General features: G+C 41.5%; 1 protein-coding gene across 3 annotated transcripts in view; it reads right to left on the bottom strand.

Moving 5' to 3' along the window:
* Positions 1 to 9,340: 9,340 nt before the first annotated feature.
* cfap210 (cilia and flagella associated protein 210) overlaps positions 9,341 to 17,037 on the bottom strand; it is a 36,373-nt gene continuing 28,676 nt past the window's right edge. For all 3 annotated transcript variants that reach the window (XM_078229204.1, XM_078229205.1, XM_078229206.1), the window contains 3 exons: positions 16,466 to 16,658; positions 14,672 to 14,836; positions 9,341 to 10,078 (listed from right to left, as the gene is read on the bottom strand). In XM_078229204.1, the coding sequence (XP_078085330.1) occupies positions 9,716 to 10,078; positions 14,672 to 14,836; positions 16,466 to 16,658 (721 nt within the window). In that variant the 3' untranslated portion in view covers positions 9,341 to 9,715. The remainder of the gene's footprint in view (positions 10,079 to 14,671; positions 14,837 to 16,465; positions 16,659 to 17,037) is intronic.

The following is a 17,037-nucleotide window of genomic DNA, read 5'->3' as shown; positions in this document are numbered from 1 at the left end:
CAGGCCAACATACTATTTACCTTCTTAACTGCTTGCTGTACCTGCTTGCTTGCTTTCAATGACTGGTGTACTAGGAACCCAGTTCTCTTTGTATGTCAACATTTCCCAATCTATCTCCTTTTAAATAATACTCTGCCATTCTGCTTCTCTGTCAGAAGTGAATAACTTCACATTTATCAATGTTATACTGCATTTGCCACATATTTGCCCATTCAATTTGTCTAAATTACCTTTAAGCCTCTTAACATCCTCTTCACTGTTCACACTCCCACCACGTTTTGTGTCGTCAGCAAACTTGGAAATATTACTTTTAGTTTCCTCATCCAAATTGTTGATGTATATTGTGAATAACTGAGGCCCCTGCACTGATCCACGTGGGACCCCACTAGTCACCACCTGCCACTTATTCCTACTCTGTTTCTTTCTGCTAACCAATCCTCAATCCATGCCAATATATTATCCCCAATCAAATGAGCTTTAATTTCGGACATTAACCTCTTATGTGGGACTTTATCAAAAGCTTTCTGATGGGACAATAAGTTGTTGGCTGTTAGTCAATAATTGGTCTAGTGTAATCTTGTGATTGTTTTATAAAGCAGTATAAAATGACAGCTGAACAGAAATGTCAGGCGACATGAAGAGGGCAGGCCAGTGAGTGCTGCCAAGATACTTAGAGGATGAGCCAAACTGGGGTTGGAGGCATTTGTTAGTTTGTTACCACAATTTTTATTCAAGGCATAAATGGGGCAATATATCACTCAATTATACCTTGTACACTCCTGCTTTGATGCTGTAATATATAAAGTCTTGCTTGTACTGTTTAAATTAATTGCTGCTACTATTATGGGTTAATGATTAATCATTGGCAAGGTTTATCAAAAGGAAACCCTAACAAAGACCATCTATATTCCAGATGAAATACTACCCACAGTGAGAATTAAGTTTATGTCATACAACATTGCCATCTGCTGCCATGGGAGCATATAACAAACAAAGATAATTATCTGGTTCAGAACAAGTCTCTTGGCATTGCAGAGAAACAGTTTTTATAGCGTATTTGTAAGATAACTGTTCGTGGTTCTTTGATATTTTACACTGTGCGCTCATCCAAATTTATTAGTTATTTGAAGTTGCCTTTAGATATCCTACTTGCAAGTATATAGCTGTGAAGGCTGATCTGTAATTTGTTATTTCGAATAAAATCAAGTTGATATATTTCTGGTTTCTAAACTTAGATAATTTGAATTAATCTACTTAATTAACTAACAATCTCATTTTAAACTCCATTACCTACAAAGACTTCACACTATGCATCTACACAAAAGTAGCTCTGGCATTGCTGTTATGCACTACAGAGTCAGAACCTTCCACTTCCTTCTCTCTCTCCCCAGTTCCAAGGAGGTGAAATAGGTGCCCATACCCTGCTCCTGAGAAGCGCTAATGGGGAGTAGGAGACCAAAGATTTTCCCTTTGAGGAGTAACCCAATACAAGTGTAGGATGAATCATTTCCCACTTGCAGAAAGCTGAATTTATAGATCTCCAGTCCCTTCTGTTTCAGGAACTGTTCACTTGCATCTTGAACATCTAATCCTGCCAGCTGCTGCACCTTACCCACCTTAATTTTGCCCACAACTGCACTCCTTCACCAATGGCTCTCACTTTGAGATAGCAAAAGTTGTAGAAGTGCGAGAAAACCTAGAGGAATTCATTTAAATGTGAAAATCAGATGGAAAAGACTTCTCCATGATTTTTCTTACAACAAGGTTTCCTATAGGGTTTGAGCAGAATTAAGTGCACTGGAACGTTGAGGAAATCATCCCCATTGTGTTTTGCTGGGCTTTTAGATATAGAGCATTGACATCTGACGAAAGAAGTTAGAGGCAGAGCCAAGAGGTAAAGCTGCTGGTGCCAGCTGATGAGATAAATCAAAGTTTTGGAAGTGAAGCATGACTGAAACTCCCACTTGATACATAAAAATATTGGTAATCTGGCACAGCACAACAACATCAGTGAAGATAAACTGGATCAAAATCAAAATTCCTCAGCATGGAGTACAATCAATTAGACATGTTAAAAAAACATAAAATGCTGGAAATGTGGAACAAATTTGGCAGCAACTATGGAGAGAGAGAAACGGTTAATATTTCAGGTCAATGGCTTTTCATCAGTCATCGACCTGAACTCTGTTTCTCTCTCCACAGAAGCTGCCAGACTTGCTGAGTATTTCCAACATTTAATGTTTTTATATTTTTTCCTACTATTGCATGGGATATGGGTGTCGCCAGCTGGGCCAACAATTTCTCACCATCACGAATTGCCCTTGAAAAGATTAGAAACATAGAAACATAGAAAAACTACAGCACAAAACGGGCCCTTCGGCCCCACAAGTTCGGCCCCGACTCCTAAACTCAATCCCTCGATTGATAAAGGCCAGCACACCATACGCCTTCTTAACCACCTCCTCCACCTGCGGGGCTGATTTTAGAGTCCTATGGACCCGGACCCCAAGGTCCTTCTGATCCTCTACACTGCTAAGAGTCTTACCCTTTATATTGTACTCCTTCATCCCATTTGACCTGCCAAAATGGACCACTACGCATTTATCTGGGTTGAAGTCCATCTGCCACTTCTCCGCCCAGTCTTGCATCCTATCTATGTCCCTCTGTAACTTCTGACATCCCTCCAGACTATCCACAACCCCACCAACCTTCGTGTCATTGGCAAACTTACCAACCCATCCCTCCACTTCCTCATCCAGGTCATTTATGAAAATGACAAACAGCAAAGGTTCCAGAATAGATCCCTGGGGCACACCACTGGTGACTGACCTCCATTTAGAAAAAGACCCATCTATACCCAGTCTCTGCCTCCTTTGGGCAAGCCAGTTCTAGATCCACAGGGCAGCAGTCCCTTGGATCCCATGCCCTCTCACTTTTTCTAGAAACCTTGCATGGGGGACCTTATCGAACGCCTTGCTAAAATCCATATAAACCACATCTACCGCTTTCCCTTCGTCAATGTGTTTAGTCACATTTTCGAAGAACTCCACCAGGTTCGTAAGGCAAGATCTGCCTTTGACAAAGCTATGCTGAGTATTCTTGAGCATACTAAACCTCTCTAAATGCTCATAAATCTTGTCCCTCAGGATCTTCTCCATCAGCTTACCAACCACTGAGGTTAGACTCACCGGTCGGTAATTTCCTGGGCTATCCCTATTCCCCCTCTTGAAAATAGGAACCACATCCTCAATCCTCCAATGCTCCAGCACACCCCCATCTCCATCGACGATGTAAAGATCATCACCAGAGGCTCTGCAATCTCTTCCCTCGCCTCCCACAGTAACCTGGGGTACATCCCATCCGGACCTGGCGACTTATCTATCTTGATGCCATTCAAAGATTCCAGCACAACCTCTTTGTTAAAGTTCACATACTCAATCTTTTCAGTCCACCGCAAGCCCACAGTACATCCACCCAGGTCCTTCTCCTCTATGATTATGCTGAGCTACCTCCTTGAACTGCTGTAGTCCATAAGAATTAGAAGCAGAAGTAGGTAAATTCAGCCCTTCGAGCCTGCTCCGCCATTCAATCAGATTGGATTCAATCATCGATTGGAATATCCCTAGGGTAAGGGGTTTGGATGGGGAGGAGTTTATTAGGTGTGTTCAGGAGGGTTTCCTGACACAGCATGTGGATAAGCCTACAAGAGGAGAGGCTGTACTCGATCTGGTACTGGCTAATAAGCCTGGACAGGTGTCGGATCTCTCAGTGGGGGAGCATCTTGGGGATAGTGACCATAACTCTATCTCTTTTACGCTAGCATTGAAAAGAGATAGGATCAGGCAAGCTAGGAAAGTGTTTATCTGGAGTTAGGGGAAATATGAAGCCATCAGGCAGGAGATTAGAGGCGTAAATTGGAAGGAGGTACTCTCGAGGAAAAGTACCGAAGTAAGGTGGCAGATTTTCAAGGAATGTTTGTCTGGAGTTCTGCATGACAACATTCCGATGAGACAGGGAGGTTTTGGTAGGTTACGGGAACCGTGGTGCATGAAAGCTGCGCTGAACCTAGTGAGAAAGAAAAGGAAAGCGTACAAAAGGTTCAGAGAGCTAGGCGATGATCGGGATCTAGATGAGTATACGGCTTGTAGGAAGGTTCTTAAGAAAGAAATTAGGAGAGCCAGAAGGGGTCACGAGAAGGCCTTGGCAGGTAAGATTAAGGAGAACCCTAAGGCATTCTATAAATATGTGAAGAGTAAAAGGATGAGATGTGAAGGAATAGGACTTATAAAATGTGAAGGTGAGATAGTCTGTACAGAACCGGAAGAAATAGCAGAGGTGCTTAATGAATATTTTGCCTGGGTGGTTGTACTACAGGATTGAGGTGGACTGAAAAGATTGAGTATGTGGACATTAAGAAAGAGGATGTGTTGGAAATTTTGAATAGCATCAAGATAGATAAGTCACCGGGACCGGATGGGATGTACCCCAGGTTACTGTGGGAGGCGAGGGAAGAGATTGCAGAGCCTCTGGCGATGATCTTTGCATCATCGATGGAGATGGGAGAGGTTCCGGAGGATTGGAGGATTGTGGATGTGGTTCCTATATTCAAGAAAGGGAATAGGGATAGCCCAGGAAATTACCGACCGGTGAGTCTAACCTCAGTGGTTGGTAAGTTGATGGAGAAGATCCTGAGGGACAGGATTTATGAACATTTAGAGAGGTTTAGTATGCTCAAAAGTAGTCAGCACGGCTTTGTCAAAGGCAAATCATGCCTTACGAACCTGGTGGAGTTCTTTGAAAATGTGACTAAACACATTGACGAAGGAAAAGCGGTAGATGTGGTTTACATGGACTCCAGCAAGGCGTTCGATAAAGTCCCCCATGCAAGACTTCTCGAGAAAGTGAGAGGGCATGGGATCCAAGGGACTGTTGCCTTGTGGATCCAGAACTGGCTTGCCTGCAGAAGGCAGAGAGTGGTTGTAGATGGGTCTTTTTCTGAATGGAGGTCGGTCACCAGTGGAGTGCCCCAGGGATCTGTTCTGGGACCCTTGCTGTTTGTCATTTTCATAAATGACCTGGATGACGAAGTAGAGGGATGGGTTGCTAAGTTTGCCGATGACATGAAGGTTGGTGTTGTTGTGGATAGTTTGGAGGGATGTCAGAAGCTGCAGCGTGACATAGATAGGATGCAAGACTGGGCAGAGAAGTGGCAGATGGACTTCAACCCGGACAAATGTGTAGTGATTCATTTTGGTAGGTCAAATGGGATGAAGAAGTATAATATCAAGGGTAAGACTCTTAGCAGTGTAGAGGATCAGAAGGACCTTGGGGTCCAGGTCCATAGGACTCCTAAATCGGCCTCGCAGGTAGAGGAGGTGGTTAAGAAGGGGTATGGTATGCTGGCCTTCATCAATCGAGGGATTGAGTTTAGGAGTCGGGAGAAAATGATGCAGCTTTATAAGACCCTCGTCAGACCCCACTTGGAGTACTGTGCTCAGTTCTAGTCACCTCATTACAGGAGGGATGTGGAAATTATTGAAAGGGTGCAGAGAAGCTTTACAAGGATGTTGCCTGGATTGGTTAGCATGCCTTATGAGGATAGGTTGAGGGAGCTCGGTCTTTTCTCCTTGGAAAGACGAAGGATGAGAGGTGACCCGATAGAGGTGTATAAGATGTTGAGAGGTATAGATCGGGTGGATTCTCGGAGGCTTTTTCCTAGGGCTGAAATGGCTGCTACAAGAGGACACACGTTTAAGGTGCTGGGGAGTAGGTACAGAGGAGATGTCAGGGGTAAGTTTTTCACTCAGAGGGTGGTGGGTGAGTGGAATCGGCTGCCGTCAGTGGTGGTGGAGGCAAACTCGATAGGGTCTTTTAAGAGACTTCTGGATGAGTACATGGAACTTAATAGGATTGAGGGTTATAGGTAAGCCTATATATAAGCCTAGGTAGGTAGGGACATGACCGGTGCAACTTGTGGGCCGAAGGGCCTGTTTGTGCTGTATTTTTTTTTTAAGATTATGGTTGATCTCTCCCTGATCGCAAATCCACCTCCCCACCTGTTCCTCATATCCCCCTTTCCCTTTTTTTTAATTAGAAATGTGTCAATCTCCCTCTTGAAACCATTCAACGATTCAGACTCCATGTGATATAAGTGCACCCACAGTGCTTTTAGGAATGGAGTTCCATGATTTAGACTCAGTGATAGTGAAGGAACGGTAATATAGTTCCAAGAGAGGATGGCGTATGGCTTTGGGGGGATCTTGCATTTGGTGTGTTCCCATGCATTTGCTGTCCTTGTCTATCTATGTGGTGGAGCTCTCAGGTTTGGATGGTGTTGTTATGCCAGTCAGTGGGGCTGCTTTATCCTGATGGTGTTGACCTTTTTAAGTGTTGCTGGAGCTGCACTCATCCAAGCAGGTGCAGAGTATTCCATCACACTCCTGACCTGTGCCTTTTAAATGGTGGGCAGACTTTCTGGAATTCTGCCCACCAAATTCCCAGCCTCTGACCTGCTTTTGTAGCCATTGTATTTATATGGCTGATATAGTTAACTTTATGATCAATGGTGACCCTAGGATGCTGATTGTGGGATATTCACAATGGTAGTGCATTGAATATCATGGGAAGATGGTTAGATCTCTCTTGTTGGAGATTATCATTGTGTCATATGAATGTATCAATACTGAATGTTGTCTGGGTCTTCCTGCATTTAGACACAGACTTCTTTAGTATCTGTATCTTTATGAACATTATGCAATCATCAGCAAACCTCCCCATTTTTGACCTTATCATAGAGGGAAGATCATTGATGAAATAGACGAAGGTGGCTGGGTCTGGGGTACCACCTTGAGGAACTCTTGCAGTGATGTCCTGAGACTGATGATTGACTTCCAACAATCGCAACCATATGCCTTTGTACCAGGTATGACTCTAACAAGTGGAGAGTGACCCAAACTGAGTGTCAATGAGCAGGTTATTGCTGACTAAGTGATGCTTGATAGTGCTGTCGCGACCCCTTCCATCACTTTACTGATGGCCAATGGAGCAGTAATTGACCAGGTTGGATTTGTTGTTTTTTGTGGACAAGGACATAATTGGGAAATTTTCACATTCTGATTTCTAGAATCTGATTTCTAAAATCTATATTATCTTGCTGTTGTGTTATACAAATTAGTTGCTTTGCAATAAATCTGAAGTCTTTAAAATGTCTTTTATAAACCTTTGGTTTAATTTTGATTCCAGGAAGCTGGCATCAGTGTGCCAATGCCCTGCATTTACATATTAAATTTGCCTTCCTTAAAAAAAACAGCAGAATGCGGGCCAATAAAAAAGGGCAGGATTTTCCTGCTGCAGGAACAGAAATTCCCACCCAAAGTCAAAGCACCTTTTGCTAGCCTGTCAAATTACCTATCTCGCCCGCTACGCTACCTGCGACACACGAGACCGGAAAACATAGAACCATAGACCAAGGGTTGTCATTAGGATAAAACAGCTGGAATTAGTTGCCCAGATGAGAAAAATTAGCTTACAGACAAGAGATTCCCGGAATCCGCACCAACTGTAGGATTGCAAACAGAAAAGAGACTTTGTTTGTTAGTAATGTTAAAAACATCCTTTTTTCTCCATACCCCTATCCAACTTATACTTTTGGATTTTTAAAAATTCATTCATGGGACATGGGCATTGCTGGCTGGCCAGCATTTATTGCCCATCCCTATTTGCCTGAGGACAGTTGAGTCAACCGCATTGCCATGGCTTTGAAGTCATATGTAGGCCAGACCAGGTAAGGATGGCAGATTTCCTTCTCTAAAGGACACTAGTGAACCAGATAGGTTTTTTCGACAATCAACAATGGCTTCATGGTCGTCAGTAGATTCTTAATTCCAGATATTTTTTATTGAATTCAAATTCCACCATCTGCCATGGCAGGATTTGAACCCGGGTCCCCAGAACATTAGCTGAGTTTCTGAATTAGTAGTCTAGAGATAATAACGCTAGGCCATTGCCTCCACGAATCCCTGAATTTTAAAATGATGATCAAAATTATGGTTACAATGGTTATTATTAAAGTTGTGTATCATCTAAACAAGTATAAAATCTGTAAAAGTCAAATGTCAAATTTAACTTCTGTGCTCTAAAATTTAAGTATGTTGCACAAAAATAAATGCATCCACCTTTTAAAATTGTCTTGAATATATTCTCTTACTGTATATTTAATATGATTTAAATGTCAGTAATAATATTCTGACCTCTCGTGTGATGAGATATGTTTGTATATTTTTGTGATTATATTTTGTGTATTTTAAGAAAACTGTTTGTGTGTATGTGATTAAAGTCAATTGAACAGGGCAAGGTTATTTGAGACAGGTTATTTGGGAGGTCTCAGGGGTGAAAGGTTAAAGATGTTCAGTTTATGCTTTTGTAATGAGAGATTATTTTGGGTTTGAGTTACAAGTAAATAGGTTGGATCTGAAATTTGCATTGGGAGATATGTGGAAAACGTGGCTTTTCAGCAGTTGAATTTCCAAATGGAGTTCAGAGGTGACAAGGAACACATGCATCTTACAGAGGTTCCATGAGTAAACAGGGGAAAATGTTATTGTCATGAAAGTAAAGGCAAAATAGAAAACGTGAACATTTTTTGTATTTGGAGAAGTTGAGTTCAAATAGGTGTTTAAGGACAATGGAACCCGAGATGAAAGGGGAAAAAGATATTTAAGGAAAGGAAGTTTAACTGAGTTGTGAGTTGCTGTAGGGGATAGCCCCGAAGGCCAGCTCCTTTGTGAAAGAAGCTGAGAAAGTTTCATTTGAGCTGACATGTTAGTGCATTAAGGAAGATGTCCTACACTGTTGGAGATGTCAGCTTTCAGATGAGGCAATCGGCATCTCTCTGTGCCTACTGAGGTAGAATCAAACAAGTTTATACCACGAGTTGAAGAAGTTGAAGCTTTTCTGGTAAATTGACCAATTTCATTTCAAAACTAGTGCTATTTCATTTGTAGTTTGTGGGAGATTGATTTATCTGAATTTGCTTGAGTTTACTACAGATAAATTTACTCAATCAAAACAACTATGGAAAATCAACTGTACATTGTAGTTTTTCAAAGAAAGGCTTTCATTTGTGTCTGATAGTGTAACTTGTCTTTCTGTGCCCTGTTTTGTCTCCTGTATGCAAAGGTCCCAGATGGGGAAAAAATACAGTTATTTGCATGTGTTCTTTCAATCTGTTTTTATTTTTTAATATTTGATTATATTATTGTGGTTAATGTTAAAAATTAATAACACTATTGGCCCTATATGTATATGCATAGTGTAAGAATGATACATGAGCATCAAATTTAATCTCTTTTGATTTATTATTTCATTCAATTACCATACATTCTTTGTCAATACTTTGTTATTAAAATTCAGAATCTATTTGTGCTGATGTGGAGAATTAAACGTTGGTTCAGATTGAGTTTATTAATCTCTTCCAATTTGCTACTATACTTCAATCCTTGATATTTTACTCTCTCTGTGAAACACACTACTGGAATGGTTACTCAAACATTCTGTTTGTTTCAAATACATGAAATAGAATGATTATATCAAATCTAGACAGTACATGGTTGCCAGTATGTAGATGATAATGTAGAAAGATTAATTTTAGTTTTCATTAATGTAAACTATTTGCAAAAATTAAAATCAATTTGTACATTAGTAATTTTCAAAGCTTTTACCATATAAAACCTAGCGATTTCTTAGATCTCTCAATGTCACATTTATCATGTATGTTCTTAACTTCCTCAGTTGTACTACGTTTATAATTTGGAAGCTGAACTCCAGAGGTGTCTTTGACTTGGTAACTAGGTCTAATTCCACCTTTTTCAGTAAACACAGGACCGCGTCCACCACCAATGCCTTGGTGAGCTGCTTTAATAAGTGGATAGACATTTCGGCCTTTTTTTGCAGCTGCATCAATAACTTCCAGTGCATACTTCTCGAATTGCTTCTTTTCGATTTCAAGTAAAGCCATGCCTTTTTGCTCATGTTCCAGCTCAGCAGCACGATTACGTAAAGCCTTGGTTTTCTTTTCAGCCTGGAAACGAAGCAAGAAAAATCAAGCCCGATGCCTCTTGACGTTATTATGCTTTGCTAAATAGAGAGTACATTGTTGTCAATTAAGCAAATAAGAGAAAGATAAAAACTAAGCAGCAAGAGCGATCCATTTCAAGTAGCTACGCAGGAATCATGTTAACCTGATCATTTCAGTTGCTCTAAAATATCTTCAAATCGTGCAATTATTCTATCATATTTTTGTGCAATGTTTAGTATTCCCAACACTATTTTAAGGGTGAAAATTGACAACAGTCAGAGTGTGTTCTGCCCAGGAGGGATATATGACACTTCTAACTTTCAACATATGCACTTCAATGTGGACTCGATGAAAGAGACTTTTCCATTAAAAAGTGGAAAATGTGCTGCAAAGATAGTCTCCGAAGGTAAGGTGACCTTTTGTGATTAAAATGTAAAGTACAGTGAATTGAGTGCCCTCCCTTGAATAGGCATGCTTGCTACAAAACTACTTGTGACTTTACACCTTCTATTGTCTGGGTATTTACCAAAACTCAAATTCAATCGATGCCCCAGATTTAGAGTTTACAAGTTTGAAACTTAACAAAGAGAGTTGTGGGGAAATCAATAAGCAGGTGTGAACAGCCACCATTCATTCCCTTGTGTAGCAATGGCTTCTAGTTTAGAACAATTTCTGTGGAAAATAGAAGTACTGATCATTGGTTATATGATTGAAACTGACTTCAGGTAACAAATTCTATTACTCCAGAGACACATCAGTCTGGAAACCAACAGGACAAAACAGGGACCATTCCTCCAATAAAATAAAGGAACACTGCTTAATATAACCAGTCAATCAAGGCAGAGAGAGAGGGGCTACCTTCACCTGCAAGGATTGATCTCTTCAGAAACTCAGCCACAGTTTTGTCTGGAAACCCAGAGACATTCAACTTGCATTCATCTCTAAAGAACCATGTGGGAGAACCCATCCTAGCTGCAAAATTGCATCTTGAAAAAGGACTGATTCAAACTCGTGATTTTTCTTGCTTCTTGGTATTCCATTAATAACCAAAGTGAATGATTCCAGAGAATATGAGTCTAATTTACTCGGTCTCTCATCATATAACAACCCCCACCCCACCACTACAGTATCCTGGTGAAAGATGTTTCTTTATGGACCAATCAATGCATGCTGGGAGAGAAGGGCTGGGCAATCCAACTCTTCTCTGAAGTTACATCACAGTGGCAGTACAATTATACAACTTCCAAAAGGCATTTTACCTGCCTTCTGGCTCATCATGAGCCAATCATCATTAGTACAGGTCAATCATCGTGCATCGGGGGGGGGGGGGGGGGGTCGGGCGGTGGGGGGGATGCCCCCTGAGCATGGGCACCCTGGCAGTGCCAGCCCATGCCTCCTGGCACTGCCCAAGGGGCAAAGCCCAGGGGGCACCATGACACTGCCCAGCGGGCATTGGGCAGTGCCAAGGGGGCAGGGCTTATTGTGCGGGGCCTAGAGGGTGATTAGTGGGGGTGGGAAGGCCAGCGATCAGGACGGGCAGGGGGGTTGCTCTGCCCAGGGAGGGGTGGGCGGGGGGGTGTCTGCTGTGGTGAGGGGGGGGGGAAATCGCCACTGCTGTGGTGGGGGGAGATCGGAGCGCTCCAGCAGGGGCAGTGGGGGAAGGCCCGGGAATCGTCATGGGGGCCGTGATTGGGCCGTGGCATTGAGGTACTGTCTGCATAGAAACACATATAACCACAGTTAGAGAATTTAAACATGTATTTTTGAAAGCGTATTTTGAACAGGCATGGATCTTGGCTAAAGGCACAGGGTTCTAAGGCATCATGGGAAATAGGCCAGTAAAGTGAACCACATTCCTTATAACAATACACCCATAGAGGCATAGCTGTTATCAGCATGAGTACCAGACAGCTCAATGAACGAGATATTCATTGAACAAGGACAAGCTAGTGATTCCAGACAGCTCATGAACAGGCTGAGTATTATGCCAGATGAGTGTTTAGGACAGGTGGCCATGGGAAAGTCAGGCAAAAACCGCTAAAACTTATTGTTCCCATGCTGTCAGAGAATATCTGTAATTGGCCAAGGTATATGACGTTTACTCCTGATGATTGACCTGTACTAATGATGATTGGCTCATGATGAGCCAGAAGGCAGGTAAAATGCCTTTTGGAAGTTGTATAATTGTATTGCCACTGTGATGTAACTTCAGAGAAGAGTTGGATTGCCCAGCCTTTCTCTCCCAGCATGCATTGATTGGTTCATAAAGAAACATCTTTCAACAGGATACTGTAGTCCGCGAGTCTTTGTATTAGGTAAAGTTAAGCTCGATACTTAACCTCTGAAAAATCCCCTCCAGTTTCAATGAGATCCCTTTTCATTTTTCTAAACCCAAGTGAATACAAGGCTTAGGTGACCCAATCTCTCCTTGTACAACAATCAGTTCTTGTAAAATTGGCACTGGAGAAAATATCTTTCTGCTGTTTTCTGTTCCAATGAGGTTGTTGAAGAATTAAGTAAAGCTCATCCCTGTCTGTTCTAATGAATGTGAATTTTTGTCTTTTTGTCATATTGTATAATAATATTTTGAAAGTACTAATTTGTAAAGGTTTCAGACATGATCAATTTAATATATTATCCTTTCCTTTTATAAGAATGAAGAGTATCTGGATCAGTACCATTAAATATTAATTTGCAATAAACATAATCTCAATCTTTAATAGTAAAAGCATCAGGTTATATGATCAATGTAAAGTGTCCCTCGCTTCTCAAGATGTTCATTGTTTCGATAACATAACATCGATCATCATTAAAGCTCCCAGTATTTGTACTTTTAAAATAGCTTCTAATTAATAAAGTCTAACACATCTATTTAGTTGTCAATTATGCATTTCTATTGATAGTTACTTAAATTTTCTAGTTAACCATTCAAATGATTGTCATTTATAAGATAAATCCATATTCATCACAAGAGTCAAACAGCTGCTATTTGACAATTTAAAAAATCAGGAGCGGAGTTTTTTTTTAAAAAAGTGTCAATTTTCCTTTTTACATCCAGAATCTGCTGCCTTTATCACTTTATTTTCTTCATTGCTGCTATTAATGTCACTCCATATTAATCACTACGAGTAAGGCAGCTTTCCTATTCCTGTCAATTTCTTTACCTTCCAGATAGAGTATTCTACCACCATGTGTTGCATAATCCAGTATACTGGTTGAGAACTAACAAAACTTGACTAAAGATAACTGATTTAGTTAACAGATCCATCAAAGTGGTGGTGGGTGGAGGGGCGGTGGGTGGAGGGGGCTGTTTGAAAATTGTGAGAAAGGTGCAGAGCATCATCAGAATGTTCCTCATCCAAAACCCAACCATATTGATAAACTTGGCTGCCAACCAGACAGTGAGCGACAGCTGAACTCCATGCCCAGGACATGGGAGGGGCAGATCTTGCAGGGAAGGGATCAATCTCAGGGGGGGCAGTAAGGGGAATCAATTTGTGAGGAAGGAAGGGAGTTGATCTGGGGCGGGGAGAATGGGGGAATCTGATCAATCTCAGGAGGTGGGGAATGACGTTGATGCACCTCAGGGAAACAGATGGAAAGGTCCAGTGGGGGTACAATCTTGGCCGGATTGGGTGCTGCCAATTACTTGGCTGGAGAGGCTGATGCTGATGCCTTCGTGGGGGGGATGGGGTGAGGGGGTATGAGTGGTGCAGTGTGGAGTTCAGAGGCCTGTGGAGGAGAATTGGAGGCCCAGTTAGGGCACTGGAAGCCTCGGACACGGTGAGGAATCAGAGGCTTGGCGGGATGGATTAGAGAGCTGAGAATGGGGTTGGGAGCCTGGGCAAGGGAGAGAATTGGTCTTGTGGGGAAGTTGTCTAGTCACAGGGACTGCCCTGGCAGGCACACTGCATTCAGCAGGTATGTGCAATGCACTCATCTCCAGGCCTTACCTGGATTCAGTTGCTGGACCCCCAACAAGATCCCATAATTAAATTAAAAACTGAGTAAAAGCAGGCTTACAGCTCCAGATTTTAAGTGTTAATCTGCCACCTAGGGGGAATGTCAGTCACCCACCTGTCTTCAGTTAAAGCCTGATGTAGACTAGTTGGAAGTGGGTTGGATAGGGTTTACAATTTATGAGAATTTTAACTCCCCACATGGCCCAAGCTGCCCATTTATTTGGTTAAAAATCCCCCCCAAGTATCAGTGGAAAACAGTAAAGAGTTTTCAGTTATGCTGCCAGCGATTAGTCGAGGTAATTTTAGTTCTTTGTTGTGTTGGCTGGCAATCTGTGTAAAAGAGTATAACTGGTATTTTAATCAGTAGAGAACCACATTGCTCCACACATTTCTAGCATTCCCTAAGCATATATTTACTCAATATTTTGGTGCTTTGTAATCTTAGCACACTTGTGGAAGCACCACAGTAAGGAAAGGGAAAAGTCTTAGCCTGGGATCTTGCTGCTTACTATCCAAACTCACAGGTGCAGAATGGCCACTTGATAAAGAAATGGAAAGATACAGCTGTAATGATTCTTACTTTCAGCAGGGGAAGAAATGCAATTAGGAAGTTGCAAGGAAGAGTAACATTTACCATTTGTTCAATGAGGAAGGATTGCACACTCCCAAGGTCTCCTCGGAGTTTTAGCTTTTTCTTTCTTTCTTCTTCATGGTGTAAATAATCTGCTTCCATCTTGGCATGAAGAATTTCCTTTGCTTGTAATTTTTCTTCCTTTGCCTTCTCCTCGTGCTCTTTCATCTGAATTCACATTATTTAATTCAGACACTTTACACCACAGTAGATTCATAAAAGATCATAAATTTAATCAACTGTTATTTTTGATTCGTTATATTTTAATATCACCACTATGCTCTCCAATGTAACATAATACATTTTTAAGTTGCTCTCATTTCTATTTTTTCCTTAGTCAAATATAATGTTCAAATTTCTGAAAATATTCTTGCAAAACTTGTGAATTGATAAAGGCCTAAATATTTATGTGGTTAATTTAATAATAATAGCAAACATATCATGATACATTTTGATAAATTAACATTGACTAGGCATGGCTCAGATGAGGGAAGGTAAACAAATGATTCAGAGTGGTGAATGTCTGGAATGAAGTACACAAGATGGCGATAGAACAGGCATTTGGTGAGAAAGTCAATGTAGCTAATCAACCATGTACTTCCTTCATGAACTCAAAAAGAGTGAGTGGGAAATGGGATATAAGTGAGCCAGCAATCAAAGGCACAGACAAAGTAGAGAGGAGAGGTGACAGAAGCGGGAGGGAGCAGCAATGGAAAATGGGAGGAGGAAAGTGAGCCAACAGTGAAGGGTGAGGTGAGGAGCCACAAGGGAAGCAGGAGGAAACAGGGTGATGCAAAGGAATGACAAAGGAAGTAGGGAAAAGCCATGGGTGTAAGGTAGTGAGGGAAGCGGAGAGAAGGGGGGAGCGAGCTAGTAACAAAGGGTGGGGCAATGGGCTGTAGGTGAAGGCAACAAGGGGAGAACTGAGGCAAGTGCTTAAGGGAGCAAACAAGAGTGGCAAAGAAGAGTGAGGGTGAGTGACAAAGTGGGAGGGAACCAGAACAGTGCTATATTTTCTCTTCTCTCTTTGTTCACTCTGTCACCTTTGATTCAGGAAGCTGCCAGGGACGCACTGTCAGTGATACATGTGCAGGTAATGCTTCCCCTGGTATTGTACAGATAAACACAGTGTTGTGGTACAAATAATTTAAAGGTAACTTGAGTGTGGTGTTTAATGGATAGTGGAGTCCTCATGAGGTAGTGGGTAGTATCTCTGCCTCTGAGTCAGATGTTCTAGATTCAAGTCCCACTCCAGGACTTGATGGCCAAGGAAGGTCTGTTCACTACACAGCTGAACAGCTAGTGAATCCTTCCAACATATGCCAATGACAGATGGTACTTGCAAGAGAGATTCCTGGTCAGCCATGTGACAGAAAGAAATTAGAGCCTCTACCTTCTCTTTCCACAGATTCAGACGAGAACATGCCTATAAAAGTGTATGTTGCCACAGCAATTCGGATGTCTTGTGGGGGTGGGGTGTTGGTTGGACAGCCGGTGTGGATCAGATTGGTGCCAACAGTATGAGGTTTGATCTCTGATTTGACTGGGATTAATTCAGGACCTGCCTCTTTGCTCTACCTATGGAGAGGTTGTGGCGCTAAGAATCGGCCTGTCTTCAGGCAGAAAACTCAAGAAGCAGGAGCTTAACAGGTGGCCAGCTGATCAATGCGCATTTTGGCTCCTGCCCAAATTGAATTTTGCCTGTATGGTTATGGGATAGGTGAGTTATCGCAATGGGAAAAACAGAATATGTAAAAACAGAATCATCTGTAACATCAAACCATACAAGCAGGTTACCGTCATTAATCTGTGTTCTTCTATTGCTTTCAAATCTGCCATTGTTTTTTCTTCCTTTTCTTTTATTTCCATATCTCTTTTAGCTTCAATCTCTGCTTTAGCCTTGGCAATGCGGTGCAATTCATCCTTTACTTCTTCTTTCATCTGTTCACTTATAAGCTTTACCATCAGTTTTCTATGTTCCTCTTTCTCCCTAGAGTGATGAGATAAGCACAAAATCATCTATTATAGCAGATATTTTCAAGTTTTGCCGTTTAATGAAAAGCTTTTAATAAACAAATACGTATAAAATATGGGTAATCAATGGTTATGAATAAGCCATAATATTTATAATGGCAATAAAAGTTTGTAATGCATTGGTTTACTTTTGTCGAATAATACTTATGAATGTGGAGGCAAGGTAGGTAGATAGAGTTAATGATCTCACTGATTGGTGGGATAGGCTCAAGGCATTGACTGTCTTGACATTACATCACAAAAACAGATAGTGCTATACCTAAGGTTTCACACAAATTCCTGAGTGTCAAAATGAATCAGGCATGAAAATAGTTGCTTGAGTAGAGCTTTGTTAA

This window comes from Mustelus asterias, chromosome 14, assembly GCF_964213995.1.
Source record: "Mustelus asterias chromosome 14, sMusAst1.hap1.1, whole genome shotgun sequence".
NCBI classification, from domain to species: Eukaryota; Metazoa; Chordata; class Chondrichthyes; order Carcharhiniformes; family Triakidae; genus Mustelus; species Mustelus asterias.
The sequence above is the reverse complement of the archived record's forward strand: the minus strand, read 5'-3'. Positions and strand labels throughout refer to the sequence as shown.